Genomic DNA, 16,553 nt, shown 5'->3' with positions numbered 1-16,553 from the left:
GAACAGTAAGCTGTCGAAGCTTAGCAAAAGGCTCACCACGCAAAAACTACCCATTACTGTTCTTCCTTCGGCAAGTAGTGGAAAACGGCGTTTGCAGCGACGACGAGAATAAGGAGCCTTTGGTCGGCGGCAGCTCGGGGTAGCACCTGCAACAAACGAATTTTTCCTGACGACAATGACTCTCCGGCAGTGTCGGGAGAAATGTCCAAGATTCTCGACAGTTTTGGCAACGACGTCGCCAAATCACTGCGTTCCAAGAAACAACTTCGGAAACTCCTTCGCGTAAGTCTAGGTGGCCAAATCAAACATTTTTTCTTTAGCTTTTCCCCATTCTCCTACCTTGCTCTTCTTGGTTCTTTTCTTAAATTAAGTACTATTGCTTACTTTTCTATTCTTACAATTCCCTCCCCCCAAATTTTTTTTCTCTTCTATTTTCTATGAACACAATCAATTAATTCACCGTAATCTCGTTTCAGACGTCAACCAAAGCTATTACAAATAAGATGTTGGGCTTGGATGAATCCTTGCTAGCCGAACGGCACAGAGTTACCGAAGAGTTTAAGAAACAAGTTACCTTCATCACCGAACAAATTGAAAACAACATCCAAAAAGTGAAGGAGTCGGAAGAGAAGATTACGGTAAGACATCCTAATTCGATCTAGTCAGAAATGGAACACCTCTCGAACTTGGACGTATTTACCTTCCAGAAAGCCCTTGTGCAATACCAGAAGCGTCACCAGCAGCTCATAGAATGCAGTACCATGAAGTTCAGGGTTTTGAGGTCATTCTGGACTACCTACTCTGACGTAAGCTCTGCAAGCAGCGATGCTCATTCTGGCTATTTTCTACTTTCAAACCTAACTCTTTTGCCAACTCTCATAATTTCTGCTCAACATTGTTGGGAAAACAAGTCGTGCTTGGGAAAGAAATTTAAATGCTTAAGTGCCTGTTCGAACAAAATGCACCTGCTTGAGAGAGAGCCTAGCAGATGTGCTTTTCCTACCACCGCGCACATAGAGAGATCCATACTGCACAAAAGATAACTTAGTAAAGTCCATGTTAGCCAATGCATCGATATATATGGGTTCAAAGCGAATATCAGCGACCATCACAAGCGTGTACAGTAGAATCTGGTAAAGTGTACAGTCGATCATTCCCTCCTCTCCCCATCCCAATAGGCAACTAAAAAGATGGATGCCAAGCGGACAGCTCAACAGCAGAAACTCAACTCAGAAGTCGAGGACGAAATCCTCGACCTCCAGAAGATTCTCGCCGACGCTCAAGAGCACGAGATAGTCAAGATGCGCAGCAACCTGCAGAACATCCTGATGTAGCGCATTTCCGCATTCTCTACAAGTCTAGAGGCAAATTGGACAGTCACGTGTTATTCATTTCTGATGCCGCATATAGCCCAACTTTGTTGTTTCGACCCATCCGAAGCCGGGTATTACTTTCGGTTGAAAAGACATTGCAGTGGTATTGTAGGAAAAGCATGGGGCAGTGCGTACAGTTGTTGCCAGTGCAACTAAGTAAAGGCAAGCGTGCCACCAAATTGTTCGAAGACAATGAATGTGCTAGCAATCTGGCGGTGCCTCTATGATATCTGTACTCGCTGAAATAAAGAAATCAGTGTTTTTTTGTCTATTTATTATTTGGTGATGATTATACTCTGAAGGTCATTTGCACTCTGAATGTAGCCAATATCATTATATTCAATTATATAGAGTGCAACACAGTTGTCATGAGCATGCGATTAACGAACGGTTTTTAATATTTTTCCTTCTGGAGCTCAAAAACTGTTATGGAAGTTACTAGTACGTAGTTGGAATCTGCTTACAGACACCAGCAGCTTTGGGTTCGAATTCAACATTTGATGCTGATATGTAGAAATAAAATGCACAAAAGTGCAAATATTGTGCTCAGGGTAACTGTGTTGCAGAGGGTATCATGCTCACATGATAGGCATATTACTGTGGAATCTCGTTAATTCAAACCCTCTTAATACAAACTGGCGGATAATTCAAACTAACATGCTGCAGGTCCCATCCTATGCGTCTCTATGAAAGGAAACTCCCGGTAATTCAAACTTTGCTTTATTCAAACAAATTTTCGGTCCCCCTCAAGTTTGAACTAACAAGATTTGACTGTATACATAAAAAAAAAAAAAGACTAAGAAAAGAGATCTGTCTGCTCTCAATCGAGCAGTGGGGGAATGGCAAGGTAAATTTGGCGGTCTACATGCAAAATCATGGCAAGGCATCTGTCACGTCCCAGTGAAGGACTGAAGACTATAATTTCAACTAACTTAGAAACTTCTGACGAGCAGAGCAACTGAAACGTCAGCGACACGACGTTGTTCTCGCAATAAGCCTTCGTCATACTGCAAACACCTCAACCGGGGTTCAAACCCGCCAAATGGGGATCCGCAGGCCATTGCTATGCTCCACAGCCACAGGGATGGCTGGTGGGAAAGGTACCCTTAACTCTTGTATCCCCTCGTGCCAGGGTAGTTCAAGGTCCCACCATAACCAGAGTTGGAATTCAAAACTTCTATCATTCATTTTGGACGTACATTATAAAATTTTCTTCTCAAATCCAACATGCAATCAATATAAAAGCACATTATACACTCATACATTCAATATCCCAGAACTGGAAAAGATTCAGAGCAATTCAGAGTAATCTGAAAAGAACCAACATTTTTGCTACATTTTATTCTTCCTGTAAAATATATATATATATATATATATATATATATATATATATATATATATATATATATATATATATATTGCAATTTATATCAAGTAGAAAGAAAAAGTTATTGGCATAAATTAAGTATTCTGACTAACAGTTTGAAACAATGTGAGTACAAACGGGAAGCAACATTTTTGCCCGAAGCTTGAGCCTTCCAGGTACGAAGACTATGATCGGAGTGTCCGCAATCCCACGGAAAAACTTTCGGCTACGGCAAAAATGAACACTGCTGGTGCATTCCTCTACAGTAGGGGTGTAATGCTACGCAACAAGTCCACCTTTCTGTGAACTGGGCATGTATTTTGCATGGGCTACTTCCTTGGAAAAGGTTCAATGTTGAGGCTGTGTTGAGACTCCAGCAGGGGCATTTCCCAGTGCTTCTCGTAGTAAACGCACATTAGGTTTTTCGCATTGTACACCTGGGTGACCACCCATCCCGCAACTCGCAGGACTGTCCCGCATTGAGGGCTCGTGTCCAAGAGTGTACCAACCGAGGAAGCAAGGGGGTGCTTGCCCCGCACCCCCCCCCCCTAGTTCTCAAAGGGGGGCCAAGGCATTTGAAGGCACAGGGGCACAGAGACGCAGCACTTTGGCGTGCCAAGGAAGCTTTGATCACGACGTGAGACCGGCGAAAGTTCCTCTCAACGAGTTGCAGCCTTTTCCTGCGGCACGGCACTTTCGTAAAAATTACTTGAACGAATTGTAGCGATATCTAGAAAGGACGAGACAAGGCCATGTCCACTGGGCTCCACACATGAAGCGCGGGAGTCGCCGGGGCTTCGTTCTTCTTTATTCCATGCCTCTTGCCACATCTCTCCTCCCCCTATAGAGGCTTCAACCAACATTGCAAATTGCGGACACAAGGGGCATACACACGAGGACACACATATATACATATATATACACATAAGCACTAAAAGGAGTCATTCTGTGAACCTCTTTGGCTTTTTGATAATCCGATCGGACCTTGTTCGTACTGGCAGCGTTGTTCTTGACTCCGAGACCAGTGTGTAAGGTGTCTGCTCACTCACGTCTTTCGGCAGCGGAGCGAGATGACATTTGTTTCTCACCAGAAGTCCTTTCGGGATCTCTACGAAGTACGACCTTGGTTCTGTCCTCTCTCCGGCGACTTTACCAGTTGTCGCCGCATTTCTCACCCAGACCGTGCTTATCAAGAGGTTCGTTCAAGCGTTCACACACTGCATGTCGGCTATTATAGTTTTTCAGTTGTTTGTTTTTCTTCCTTGTCTTTTTTTCTAAATTCCTCATGATTGGGAAGTCTCGGAATTAACGTTGAGGGAAGAGTTGGTAGCGTTGTCCTTAATTGGCGGCCCATTAGCAGCTCTGCAGGACTGTAGCTACAGCTTCCCGGCGTTGTCCGGTAAAATAGAAGGGCAAGGTTGGGGTCATCAGACTTTTTGAGGATGTCTTTGACCACCATTACCATTCTCTCAGCTTCTCCATTACCCCACGGGCAATACGGGCTGCTTGTGACATGGGTTATCTGGTACTTCGCAACAAAGTCTTGGAATAATTTTCCCGAATATTGAGGACCGTTGTTCGATCAGAGTACTTCAGGTATACCATGACGGAAAAATATTGCTTTGAGGTGGCCAATTACCGCTTCTGATGTTGTCTGCCTCAACTTACATACTTCTACATACCGCGAGTAGTAATCGACTATTAGAAGGTAGTGTGGTTTGTTCAGTTCGAAGAGATCTGTCGCAACGCGCTGCCACGGGCGGTCTGGAAGTTTCGATGGTATCATGGGCTCCCTTGGGACACGTTCCCGAATACATCTGGAACCGTTCGTGACTAGCTGTTCCAGGTGTGTGCAGAGTCCTGGCCACCAGACGGACATCTTCAAACGTTTGCGATATTTGCTAATGCCCAAGTGCTACCCCCCATGAAGTTTGTCTAACACCTCCTTGCGAAGCGGCTGGGGGATGAAAAGGCGGTTCGTCCTCACTAAAAGCCCGTTTTGTATGGTGAGGTTGTTTCTTTCGAAAAAAAAACTGTACCACTTCAGGAGCAACCTTGGCCTTTGTGGGCCATCCAGCGGTGATATACTCCCTCAGTTCTCTTCCGACTGGGTCTTCCCGTTGCAGTGTCCGATTCTTGTCTAAGTACTCAGTTGAAACTGGCAAGGAACCTCCGATGGCTTGTACATTTGCTTCCAGTTCCTCTCCCATGGTTCTTCCCGGCAAGTCTACCGGCGATCTAGACAGAGCATCGGCCGTACACAGTTCTTTACCAGGAACATGAGAGATCGTGAAGGAAAACCTCATGAGGCAGAGTTTAAACAGCTGTATTCGCGCTGGAATAGTTCAGCTCTTTTGATCCAAAGAGAGGTACAAGCGGACGGTGATCCGTCTGAACATGGAACATAGTTCCCCAGAGAAAACTCTCAAAACGCTCGCATGCCCATGTTACGGTGTACGCCTCCTTTTCATTTTGTGCATACCTGACCTCTGTGTCATTCAATCCTTTGGACGCGAATGCTACGGGTCGCACATGTCCTTGTTTATCCCGCTGTAGGAGTAGAGCTCTGAGGCCATACGGCGAAGCGTCTGCCGAAACGGTGAGGTGTTGTCCTGGATCATACAAAGTCAGGGTTGCGGCGTCTTGGATGTCTTTCTTTATTGCTTCCCAAGCACGCTGCTGCTGAACATCCCAGGCCCACTCTATGCCCCTTTTCAGCAGGTCTCGTAGGGGTTTTCGTTTTTCCGACGTGTGGGATGTACCTACCGAATTGGTTAGCCATCCCGATAAATTACCTTATCTCATGAACTGTGGTGGGTGGACGCATTCTAGTGATTGCATCAACCCGTTCTGGATCCGGCAGAAGTCCTTGGCTGCTGATTATGTGGCCAAGGAACTTGACAGAGGTCTTCTTAAATTCACACTTCTCATTTAGTGTGACACCTGCCGTTTTCAGCCTTTGAAGAACTTCTTCGAGCCTGGAGTCATGTTCCTTCTCGTTCGACCCCGTCACCAGGATGTCGTCCATATGACACAGCACCCCCGGAAGGCCCTCCAAGATTTGGTTCATCTTCCTTTGGAAGTGCTCAGGTGCAGATGAAATCCCAAATGGAAGCCTTTGAAAGCAAAACCGACCAAATGGGGTGATGAAAGTTGTCTAGAGCTGTGACTCCGCCGCCAGCTTGATTTGCCAGAAGCCTGCCTTGGCATCCAGTTTTGAATGCAAAGATGTATTTGAAAGACAGCCGAAGGTTTCTTCTACTGATGGCAAGACCAGTTTCTCGCACTCAATGTTCTTGTTGAGCTGTGTGTCAGGTCTACACATATTCTGACATCTCCATTCGACTTAGGAACCACCACCATTCCAGAGCACCACGCGGCGGGTTCTTTTACTCGCTTTATGATCCCGTCCTTTAACATTTTTCTCAAGTGCTCCTCAACTTTTGATATCAGAGCCAAGGGTACACGACGGGACGTGTTTACTGAAATTGGTGTGGCATTATCAATTAGCTTGATCTTGTATTCCCCCTTCATTATTCCAATACCACTGAAAAGTTCCGGATATTTCTGGTGATAACCAGCAGTAGTGGGGTCGGTGACTGAGTGCATGAATTTGACAAGTCCAAGTTCTGTGCTAGCTTCACGTCCCAGAAGCGGTTCGCCAAGGTTCGTGACAACATAGACGTCCTCACATATCAGCTGTTGACCATGTTGAATCGTGGCCCGGAACTTCCCAATGACTGTTAACATCTGCCTCCCGGGTCCAAAAAGTTTGGCCGCAGTAGGTTTCAATTCGTAAACGTCAAGAATTGAAACATTTGCGAAATTTAAGAGCACGTGAAAATTTCAGTCCTTAAGAGTTTTGATGAGGGCGTCTGGAAATCACGAAATTTAGTGGCCGCGATTATGTCCTCTGTGACCGAATCACGAAAAATAGGGGCCACAAAAATGAAGGGTTTTACAGTATATCACTGGGAGTGAAAATTATTTGAGCTTAGTTGCTGCAATGCAATTAGCAGGTGTATAAACAGCACAGGATATTAAATGCGTTAACAGAGCCTCGGTTCGTGGTGTGTGTTAATAAATTTCCTCTCCTCTCTGCCCAGCAAGTCCCGTATTTCACTAGCAGGAAGGTGGTCACCCTATGTACCCCACACGTGGTGCCCAAGGGCCGGAGATGGCTTGAAACATAGTACCTGCCACTACTCACCTAATGGGACTGATAACAGAGCAAAGACAGGCTGTACACACGGCACGAAAGTGTAGAATACTGGTAACTACAGGCGTTGGCATTCTTATATCGACTTACCTTGAAACTGTTTCCAAAAGGAAGATTTAAAATTTAATGGTTCAAGCACTATCCTTGGGAGGGCACCCCAGGGTACACAGCAAACTGGTTTGTTCACCAACAAAAAAAAACATTTGCTTTATTTCTTAATATATAAACTATTCAGTGGACCTCACAGTCCTGTAACGATGGAATCATATATGTATCACAATAATTATAATGGTTTGATACAATGCGACTTGTTCTGCCACACGTCTATAGTTTTTTGATGGTCACCCCCAGTGGAACAAAAGATATTTTAAAATTTTCAACTCGAAGAACGAAGAAGGCTAGAGGTGAAGATCTGCTGCAGTATCTGCGGCAATTCAGAAGTGTCCAAGCACACGAAGGCACGACCAGCAGGCAGTCGCTTCTGCAGCCTGCACCAGAACACCACAAGTAAGTGGCAGCTATCGAGATTACAACCAGCTACGCGAGAATATGCTTATGGTCAGTGGCGTCAGAACAGGGGGCAGGCCCAAAGAGGGGAAGGCAAGAGTAGCTTATTTTAATAGAATGCACACAAGCTTTTTGGGAAGAGAATAATTGATGAATTGTCCACGACAGTGACAATCATCCGTGACGTTACACATCTCTGCAAACTTCCCCACAAGCCTGACACCCCTAAATCTGCCCCCAAGAGAGGAGGCAAGGGGGGCAATTGCCTTGCTCCCCCCCCTCCCCCCCCCCCCCCCCCCCCCCCCCAAACACACACACACACACCCAGACTCCTCCCTTCCATCACCCCCTTGGCTCCCGTACACTTCCAACCCCCCTGGTACCGGTCATCGAGTGGTCACCAACCTGGCAGCCTGGTCCCCCAGCGAGCCGATGAACACAGCAAAAGCATCCACCTCTGGGTTTGAAGTCAGGACTTGTGCAAAGCTTTTAGCTGGTATGGCGTAGCGTTCGAGGTTTGCATCACTCAGCACAATCACAAAGTGCTGCTCGCATTCGTCTCCCACCACACTCTCGATGGCCTCTTTTGTACCCGAGAGGGTATTGTCTCCACTCATACAGAACTGGGAATGTGCATGCATCTCCTGTCATAGGATGAAAAAAATAAGCCAATCAGAGACAAGCTCCTGTTTTAATTGTCTCGAGAAAAAGAAGGGGGCAGATAACACAGCATAGTACAGTAGTTCTCAAATGGGGGTGTGCAGACCCTTTGGAGCAGCGTTGGGAAGTACTTTAGGTACATTGTACTTAAACTACTACTTCAAGCAGATTTAGAGAACTTGCACTTTACTTGAAGTACACCCTCCGAGTATGTACTTGTACGTTCCTTGAAGTATTTTTAGGGGCGAAGCTCCTTAGGGTCTAGCCTTGTCCGGTGTCCGTGGTCACATCAATTGCATTGCCTCCGGGATCGGCCCACTTTTAAAAAAAGAACATTCGCCCGCACGGGGGTTCGAACTCAGGACTGCTTGCTTACGAGGCAGATGTCTTAACCACTACGCTACACTCCAACGTTGCTCAACGTCTGTACAGGAGAGGGCGCTGCGGTCAAATGCGTATATACCGTAATCGCGTTAAACTTTGCATGGATTGGCTCAACGTTTATAGACGAGAGGGCGCTGCGGTCAAATGCTCAACTGCATATATAACCATGATCCATACCACACATTCGCTTTTTGACATGGATTTTTGACTTAAGCGGTGGAGATGCGTTCCCATGGCTTCTAGCGGATCCAAGCTGATCCGCTAGAAGAACCACTGGCTCTGCATTTCGCCAATCCTAAAGCAGTAATAATGAAGTCGAAACGCAACCCAGAACTCAGCACTACCTATGAGCAATAAAACAAAAATCAGCACCATCAGCACTACCTATGAACAATAAAATCAGTATCATCAGCACCACCAAAGCTTCGCCCCAATCAACATCAATCACCACGTGGAGATGCGGCCTCTTTTTTATGGTACCTTCCGAAGAAAGTACAACTCCTGACTTCAAAGTATGTTCCCCAAATTTGAAGACAAAAAATTAGCGTATTGTCTTGTGAAAATGCGCTATCGTGTTTTGAGACGTCATCTGGTCATTTCTTTGAGTGAAGTATGGTGGCTTTAAAGGGGTACGGAAACAAAAAATGAAATATTCAAATTTCGTTTGGAAATAAGTCAAGCATGACGGATAATAACCGTAAATGATAATCGCACGTTTGTATTTTGAACGATTGGCTATATTTTTCGTTCCAAACGGTGCACTCGAGCAAGCGCTTTAAAAGAAGCGAGTGGAGAGCGCGATGCGTCATGGGATGTTTGGCGCAAACAAAAACAAAAAGAAAAGATTTCCCGCGTTAATGGAGTAGCAAGGCAGGCGTGCTTATGAGCTTTGCCCTTGGTGGTGTTGTCAGCGTTGTGGTTAAACCGAGCCGCTCGAAGTACCCGTGGGGTGACGAGCGTGTGGCTGGCCCAAGGAGCACGTAGCTTCCACAACACTGTCAGCTTAGGGCTGAACAGGGTGGGGAAAGCAATTTTTGTTCGAGTTTTGTGCGACGGGCTAATTTTCTGGGGGGAGAATGGCTGTTTCCGGTTGCACGAACGAGGGTCCGAGAAAGAGGGGAGTACTTCCTTTCCGTCTTCTTGGACCATTTGGTACAATGTGCGATTTGTGAGTTGAGCTAGGAGGAAAGCTGAAAAGGAGAATGTTGAAATTCCAAAAGGCGGCGCTGCTCCGAAGGAATCAGCTACATCACGACTACGTAGCAGGTTCCACAACGTTGCTAGACTACCTCCCAAATAGGCTCCGCATGCATCCACCAGGTGCACAGTGAAAGATTGTTTATTTAGCTTTAAAATTAGTTTTCTTGTGCTTTTCAACGGAAGATTGGTGTTTTTGAGGTTAGGGTGCAACATGCAACACATTAAAGCTAAAAAATGAGCGCTGAAATTTCGTTTCCCTACCCCTTTAAGACCTGTACAAATAAATACAGTATAAGGCGATTGTGAATAGTTCTTCAGCGAGGGTAAAACAACGACTCTGTGGCCACTTGACTTTATCCAATATTTGCTGCCATTTCTGAAAATAACTGATGCACCAACGAATAACCCTGGGGCAATGCACACCAGTTTAAAAAGAAAACACGGTATAGGGGAACGAAAGGGCATCATGGAAGATTGTGCTAAAAAAGTACTGGTACTTTACTTTGAAAGCATGTTGTATTTACAGTACTTTACTTAAAAGTACTATCAGGTTGAAATGAAAGGCGATCACCGGAGTGCGTGCCGCTCCATACATTCTGCGCCGCCTGTCAGCGATCGGGGGAACCCTGGGCGTATGCGCTGTTCAAGTTGAGGCTGCGAGGCTGCGTGTCCTACTGTTAGGTGCTCAGCTCCCGGCTGGCGCACCTGTGCTTCTCCGCAACGCCGCTGAGGGTGCTCTAAGCCGTCGCCGCTGGCGTTCAAGCTCCTGGCTGCCATCGCCGTGCGCTCGCCGACGGCTTAGAGCACCCTCAGCGGCGCCGCGGAGAAGCACAGGTGCGCCAGCCGGGAGCTGACCACCTAACAGTAGGACACGCAGCCTCGCAGCCTCAACTTGAACAGCACATGTGCCCAAGGTTCCCCCGATCGCTGACAGGCGGCGAGGGATGTAAGGAGCGGCACGCGCTCCGGTGATCGCCTTTCATTTCAACCTGATAGTACATTGCGCCCGCTGTACTCACTACTTTACTTGAAGTACATAATCTCTCATTTACTTTGTACTTCACTTCAAGTACTTTTCGACTTTTTATATGTACTTTATCCAACACTGCTTTGGGGTCCCTGAAGGCCTTCTTAGGGTCCCCAAAGCCCCCAACTGAGCTATTTCTTTTTTTAACTGATGCTGATTGTTCAAAGGAGCTGTGCAATGATTTTAACGTCAAAAGAATTTGCATCTTCTAGTTTTGACATTGTCTATCTTGTCGCAAAGGACAGAAAACAGATCTCCTACCTTCGAAATGTTGCAATTCTGCCGCGGAATCGCGAGGCAAAAGTTGAAATATTTCCCGAGCTGCAGCCGCAAGCGGCAGCCATGAGAACTACACGGCATGAAATCAATGGGGGACTTGTAAAAAGATAAGAAGTTGCGCAAATACCTGCTCAATAAAAGGTAATTTTTCTATAAATCTTGTCGTTCCAACATAAATATAAATGCATCGAAAACCTGGTATCATATAGACAAAACTTTTATTATCCAAAATTTTAGTGGCACCATCTATCCAAGGTCAACAAAAGCCTCAGCTCTATCTGCTACTGCGAACAGCCACCAGAAGCCAGAGGGGGACGGGGGCAGAGCCAAACGGGGATTGCTAGACCTGGGCGAGACTTTCCCCCTTTCGCCATGTTGATCGCTCTGCGCAAGCATGTGGTCGCGTGGTCATGAGCGGGTGAGTTCTCGCTGCTCACTGATGGCTCCAGAACCCCTTGCGACCCCCATTTACATCACAGCGCACGTGACTTGGAAGATGGTGAAGCGGTTGAGAGGTGCCGAAAACCTCAATCTGTGTCCATTTTTAAAATAAAAACTAGGACATACATGCAAAAGCGGTTTTTTGTTCTTCACTTCAGAAAGGTCGAGACACCAACTCCCAAATTATTTAAGCAGAGCACTGAAATTGTTGCACAGCTCCTTTAACATGTGCACAGAGTAAGGTTGATTATAGTCTATCTGCAGAACTTCAAAACTAGCTTGCATGTTTTTTTTTATTGTTTTTTTTGTTTTCTTTATTTACCCTTTGTTGTCAAAATCGTCTATTATCCCCCCTCCTTCCCAGTGGATGGGGTCCCCCATCACTTTCACCGATTCAGAGGATCGAGGTCCCCAAAAAAAACATCAGCGGTTGAGAACCACTGGCATAGCAATTCAATTGAACTGAAAGAAAATCTCTCTCGAAGTAGGTATCTTGAGTTCCTTAATAATTATGGGAAGAAGGTGCACGATACCTGAAGAACCTTGAATCTTTCCTTGTCATTTGTAGGTGGTTTGTCTGCCTTGACAAGGTCTAAACGGCTTTCTTCACCCGAGTGTCCAAGGATGTCATACTGCGTGAAAAAAAATCAATGTGACTAAGCCTCTGTAATTGAGCAAACTAGGGTTAGGCAGAAGTTAAGCCCTTTGACGATAGATTGTACAGTTAGAACAACTGCTCGATCACACTGACCAAATCTGCTGATCAGCAACAATGCACAAGCCTACAAAGAGAAACATTTGGTAGACTTCTGAAAGAGCAGTGTGGTCTTCACAGACGCTTCACTTAAAACTAGGCAAACAAAAAGAAATGCTTTAGCACGCACTCACAACAAACTTATTTTGAAAGCCCTGGAGCGCCTCCATCACCATAAGGACAGCTTCCATTTCCCGCTCGAGGCGAGAGTCGTAGCCGTTGAAGCGGTACATGCTACCACTGACATCCACGACCAGGCGAAGGCGCTTAGGCTTCACCTGGGGACTTCCAATCTGCAAGGTCGAGACATTTGGACCTTTCTTTGGCATCAAATTGAGATGAAAGCAACACGAGACATTATTTATTTATGCTATAGTTCTATCGATCATGCTCGCTAATCGAAACCACAGCAATTGGCTGGTGGGTGCCGTGCCACACAATGTATATACATACGGTCCACACACGGAAATTCAAAGCTCACGGGGACAGCGAAATGCATTGAATTAAGCAAGCTTTAAATAAAAAAAACACTAAAATTGTGAGTTTATTTTTATTCAGTATTCACTCAGAAGTTGATGGCGTGCAAGGTTGCAAGTAGACCGGTGTCGCTAGAAGTATAACACAAAGACAGACAAATCCTCCGCTGATAAAGACATGTCACAGTAACTGAGCTGTGCATATTGCAAGCTTTCGTGGGCGCCTTCGGCGTTTTTTCACCAAAGAAAAGGCCCTCTGTGACGCCCAACACAGCTTCAGCATCAGCAGCATCTGGGGTTCATATCACATGAGCGAATGACGTTTTAGCGAACAGCAACATTTGAGCGAATCAACGTTTTAGCGAATTACGGGGGCGCACGTTAACCCATCCGCCGCGCTGCACTTGCGCCGCTTCGCGGCGACAGTCTGCGGCGGCTCATTACAAGAATGTGAACCCATTTGGCCCACCCGAAAACGCCGCTTCGCGGCGTCCGACTATTCGCTAAAGTGTCATTCGGTGAAACGGGCGTTGGCTAAAACGTCATTCAATCAAGTGAGTGCTTCCCGCAGCATCTGGCATCGAAAGCAACGGTTAATTCCTGGGCCTAACTGCATGCACAATTTCATTGTCTGAAAACGAACCCCAGACCCCGGCATCTTTGTTGAAATATTCAATAGGTGAAACATCTCCGAGGGCTGGGTAATTCCTCAAGACCAGCTTTGTTGGACGTGCGCGCCGCACGGTCATGCTGTTGATCGCTTTACGTACAACACAGAGATGGCGCCATAATGCGAGTGTCTACAGCCATACTTGCTTGTCTTGGCTCGGAGGCATGCGGTTTAGAGAAGCTCGTTTTAGCGAACACCGTTTTAATGACCCCGGTTTATCAAATCCTTTTATAGAGAACCCATGCAGTTTAGAGAAAATGGCGATGAGCCTCCTTTTAGCGAATTCCGCTGTCGGGAAGCGGCGTGTATGGGTAAATCAGGTGAGTTAACATTTTTGTAATGAGCCGCCGCAGAGTGCCGCCACGAAGCGGCGGGAGCGCAGCAGGGGGCATGGCTTAACACGCCCACCAGTGATACACGCAAGAAGTAGGAAAGCCTTTTTTTTAAAAAGCGTCCCCTTTTCGATAAATGGCGTTTTTCTAAACTGAGGCTCTGCTTTCTCTAAACCGTGCTTCGATAAAACGTGCCTATTCTCTAAAACGTGCTTCGATGAAATGGCATTCGACCAACCGTAGTAAACCCGTCTTGGCCTGGCTGCTCTGACTTGGCTGCCTGGTGGCTTAGCTACGCTCACTCCCTCCTTCCCATGACCACGCACACAGTGGATAAAAGCGATAAAGTGTACATGATAAAAGTGATAAAACAGTGGACTTGGTTGGCATAATCATGAGGCTTTTTCATGCACCCAAAGTTACCTGACTTCTCGAGCACACAAAAAAAAAATCCTCCCAATTAGCCAGACACCTCTGTTAAACTTCACATTTACCACACATTCGTTCTCATATACGTGTATGTATGATTGCCGGGACCGCACCCATACTTCGAACTTACCGAAAATCCTAATAAAGCAACTTTGAATTACCGAGAGTCGACTATTTACAGTAGGCATGTGACACCGGACCACTCCACATTTCTAGTGATTCAGATTCTAGTAATGATGAAATTAAAAATCTTTGGGAAACTTTCAGACTCACTACATTTTAGTATATATTTGTATTTCACGAGGACCTAACAAAGTAATTTGGAAATAATCAGCATCATCCAAGTGTTGCACTCAACTGGTGCACATAACCTGGTTCCTATCAAGGTAGACAAACATTTCATTTGAAGCATTCTGCACAGACCACCTATGAATTTCTATGAATTTGTTAGACAAAAGAGTGGATTCCACATTATTTCACAAAATTCAATTGACCTCGGAAGTGAAAAGAGCAAATGAACTACTCATACAGTCTCCACCACCAAGACCTCAACCCATTCTCGTAGCAATCTGTAGTCCAGACCAAATGGGAACAATACCTCCGGCTCTTGCTCCCCTCGTTTACGGTAGATGGTCTTCTCTCCCGTGATGCTTTCAATCAGCTTGGAGTCATCGAGGTCCCCGGAGGACTGGTGCTTAAGCCACTGTCTCTCTTTACTAGTAGCCTAAGGGAGAGAAGACATGCAAGTGGGTAACTTGTGTTAGGAGATAAACCCAGATGTTGAAAATCTGGATGACTAAACCTGACGAAGACAAGAAAAAAAAAAAACATAAAACCGGGTAAAACACGAGGAAGGAAAAAAAAGAAAAAAGCAACTTCCTAGATTGCGCTTTAACTGATGCTCCTATTCTTCCATTATGAGGACCACTAAAAAAGCAACTGGAAAATAAAACAGTAAATAAGCAGCAACTTCTTGCTAGAGTAAAGAGTGATAATAGTAATTTGTTGCATAATGTGCTTGCGAAAAGATTATTTTGTCCTCTCTTGAAATAACCTACTTGTAGGTTATTCCAAGAAAGGATACAAGAGTTGACAGAATTAGAAATAAATAAATAAATGAAAAATAAAGAAGTAAATAGAAATTTGGTAAAAACCATTGCAAAAAGCAAGCTTCAGGCAACTTTATAAACTGCTGTCCAAATAGACTTTGTAACTGTCCAAATAGAGGTCACATAATTGAGAAAAAAGATTTCTTATTTGTGCACAAACTATTTGTCTCAAATGAAAAGTTTTTAAATGAAAGCACACTCACATTGCATATTTTACTGGCACATAGTACAAAACTATGGAAATGATTAATGACAAAATTTGTTTGTGCTAGCAAGATCATTTCTAAGCATTTTATTACAGTTTAGTTTTTTTAATTCAGACAAGAATAAAAAGGGTCACAAGCTGTATGCAAAACAACCCAAACATTGGTGAGCGCCTTACCTGCAGACCGTCCAAGATGACGCGAAGAAGCTGAACTTGCCGTTGCACAGAGCCAGAAAACTGTTCGTACAGTGCAGCATCATGCTCACTCATGTCAATTTCTTTCAGCCTGCAAAAAGCACAAGAGACTGGTTGGACGATCTATTCATCAATGAAAAGGGAAGGCTGCCCTCATGAGCAGTTGGACCAACCTGCTCTTCAGAGCCTTCTGAGCCATTTCCCGAGCCGCTTGGAGCACCTGCATGGCGAGGACAATGGAATGTAACCGCCTCGCCCCAATCTCGAACCGAGAGACACTGTACCTCGGGAGGAACCGACTGCTTCTCCATGTCCGACAGCTGATGCACCCGGTGTCCCTTGTCCAGGCGATAGGGTCCTCCCGCACCTCCTAAACCGGCCGTATCCGTTCCACCTGCGAAACCAGGACCACTTCTCAAATGTAAGTTTCGTCTCTCTACAATTCCAAGCCTGCATGATGCGGCAGTAAGTGTGCACCTGTGCCTCCTGCCCACGTATTTCCCCCCACGTGGGGCATGTTTTCAGGGTCCTCCTTGCCGTGTTTAGGGCCCGTTGCTTGCTTGCCTCTTTTCTCGATTTTCAGCTGAAACAAATGCCAGGCTGAGCTAATGAGAAAAATTTCTATAATGGGGTGCTCAGAACCGCAGAGCTTGTGCCATCCTCCCGAACATCGCTATACTCCATTCATGCCTAAGCTCACAGCGCGGAAGAAGCTATACATACTCACTGGATCAATTGTGCTTTTCTTTCATCTTTAACCGTGTGATCTTTCACCGTGTGATCACGCTGAGGCCCATACCCACGCGCAGAGGGCAGGCTCAGGCGAGAAAAGGGAGGCGGCTGATTGGCCAGGCGAGCACGTGGCTCTCATCGCACTGTCAGTTTAAGGCCCGTTCATACATCTGCGTTCATTAATGATTGAGTTCT

At 45.7% G+C, this 16,553-nt stretch overlaps 2 protein-coding genes across 3 annotated transcripts in view; one reads left to right on the top strand and one right to left on the bottom strand.

Moving 5' to 3' along the window:
* Positions 1-201: 201 nt before the first annotated feature.
* Positions 202-1,539, top strand: LOC120851121. Its single transcript, XM_042287450.1, has 4 exons — positions 202-282; positions 477-638; positions 708-806; positions 1,179-1,539. Exons 1-4 carry the CDS (start codon positions 202-204, stop codon positions 1,332-1,334), a joined length of 498 nt encoding a protein of 165 aa, XP_042143384.1. The 3' UTR covers positions 1,335-1,539.
* A 5,597-nt stretch (positions 1,540-7,136) lies between these two features.
* The window catches only part of LOC115330987 (von Willebrand factor A domain-containing protein 8), a 65,376-nt gene continuing 55,959 nt past the window's right edge, over positions 7,137-16,553 (bottom strand). For both annotated transcript variants that reach the window (XM_029993014.3, XM_029993023.4), the window contains 9 exons: positions 16,104-16,209; positions 15,911-16,020; positions 15,800-15,846; positions 15,609-15,717; positions 14,716-14,841; positions 12,345-12,503; positions 11,990-12,088; positions 7,871-8,109; positions 7,137-7,446 (listed from right to left, as the gene is read on the bottom strand). In XM_029993014.3, coding sequence (XP_029848874.2) covers positions 7,335-7,446; positions 7,871-8,109; positions 11,990-12,088; positions 12,345-12,503; positions 14,716-14,841; positions 15,609-15,717; positions 15,800-15,846; positions 15,911-16,020; positions 16,104-16,209 — 1,107 coding nt within the window. In that variant the 3' untranslated portion in view covers positions 7,137-7,334. The remainder of the gene's footprint in view (positions 7,447-7,870; positions 8,110-11,989; positions 12,089-12,344; positions 12,504-14,715; positions 14,842-15,608; positions 15,718-15,799; positions 15,847-15,910; positions 16,021-16,103; positions 16,210-16,553) is intronic.

The sequence above is a fragment of the Ixodes scapularis genome, unplaced genomic scaffold, assembly GCF_016920785.2.
Source record: "Ixodes scapularis isolate PalLabHiFi unplaced genomic scaffold, ASM1692078v2 PGA_scaffold9__187_contigs__length_104089568, whole genome shotgun sequence".
In the NCBI taxonomy this organism is placed as follows: domain Eukaryota; kingdom Metazoa; phylum Arthropoda; class Arachnida; order Ixodida; family Ixodidae; genus Ixodes; species Ixodes scapularis.
The sequence above is the reverse complement of the archived record's forward strand: the minus strand, read 5'-3'. Positions and strand labels throughout refer to the sequence as shown.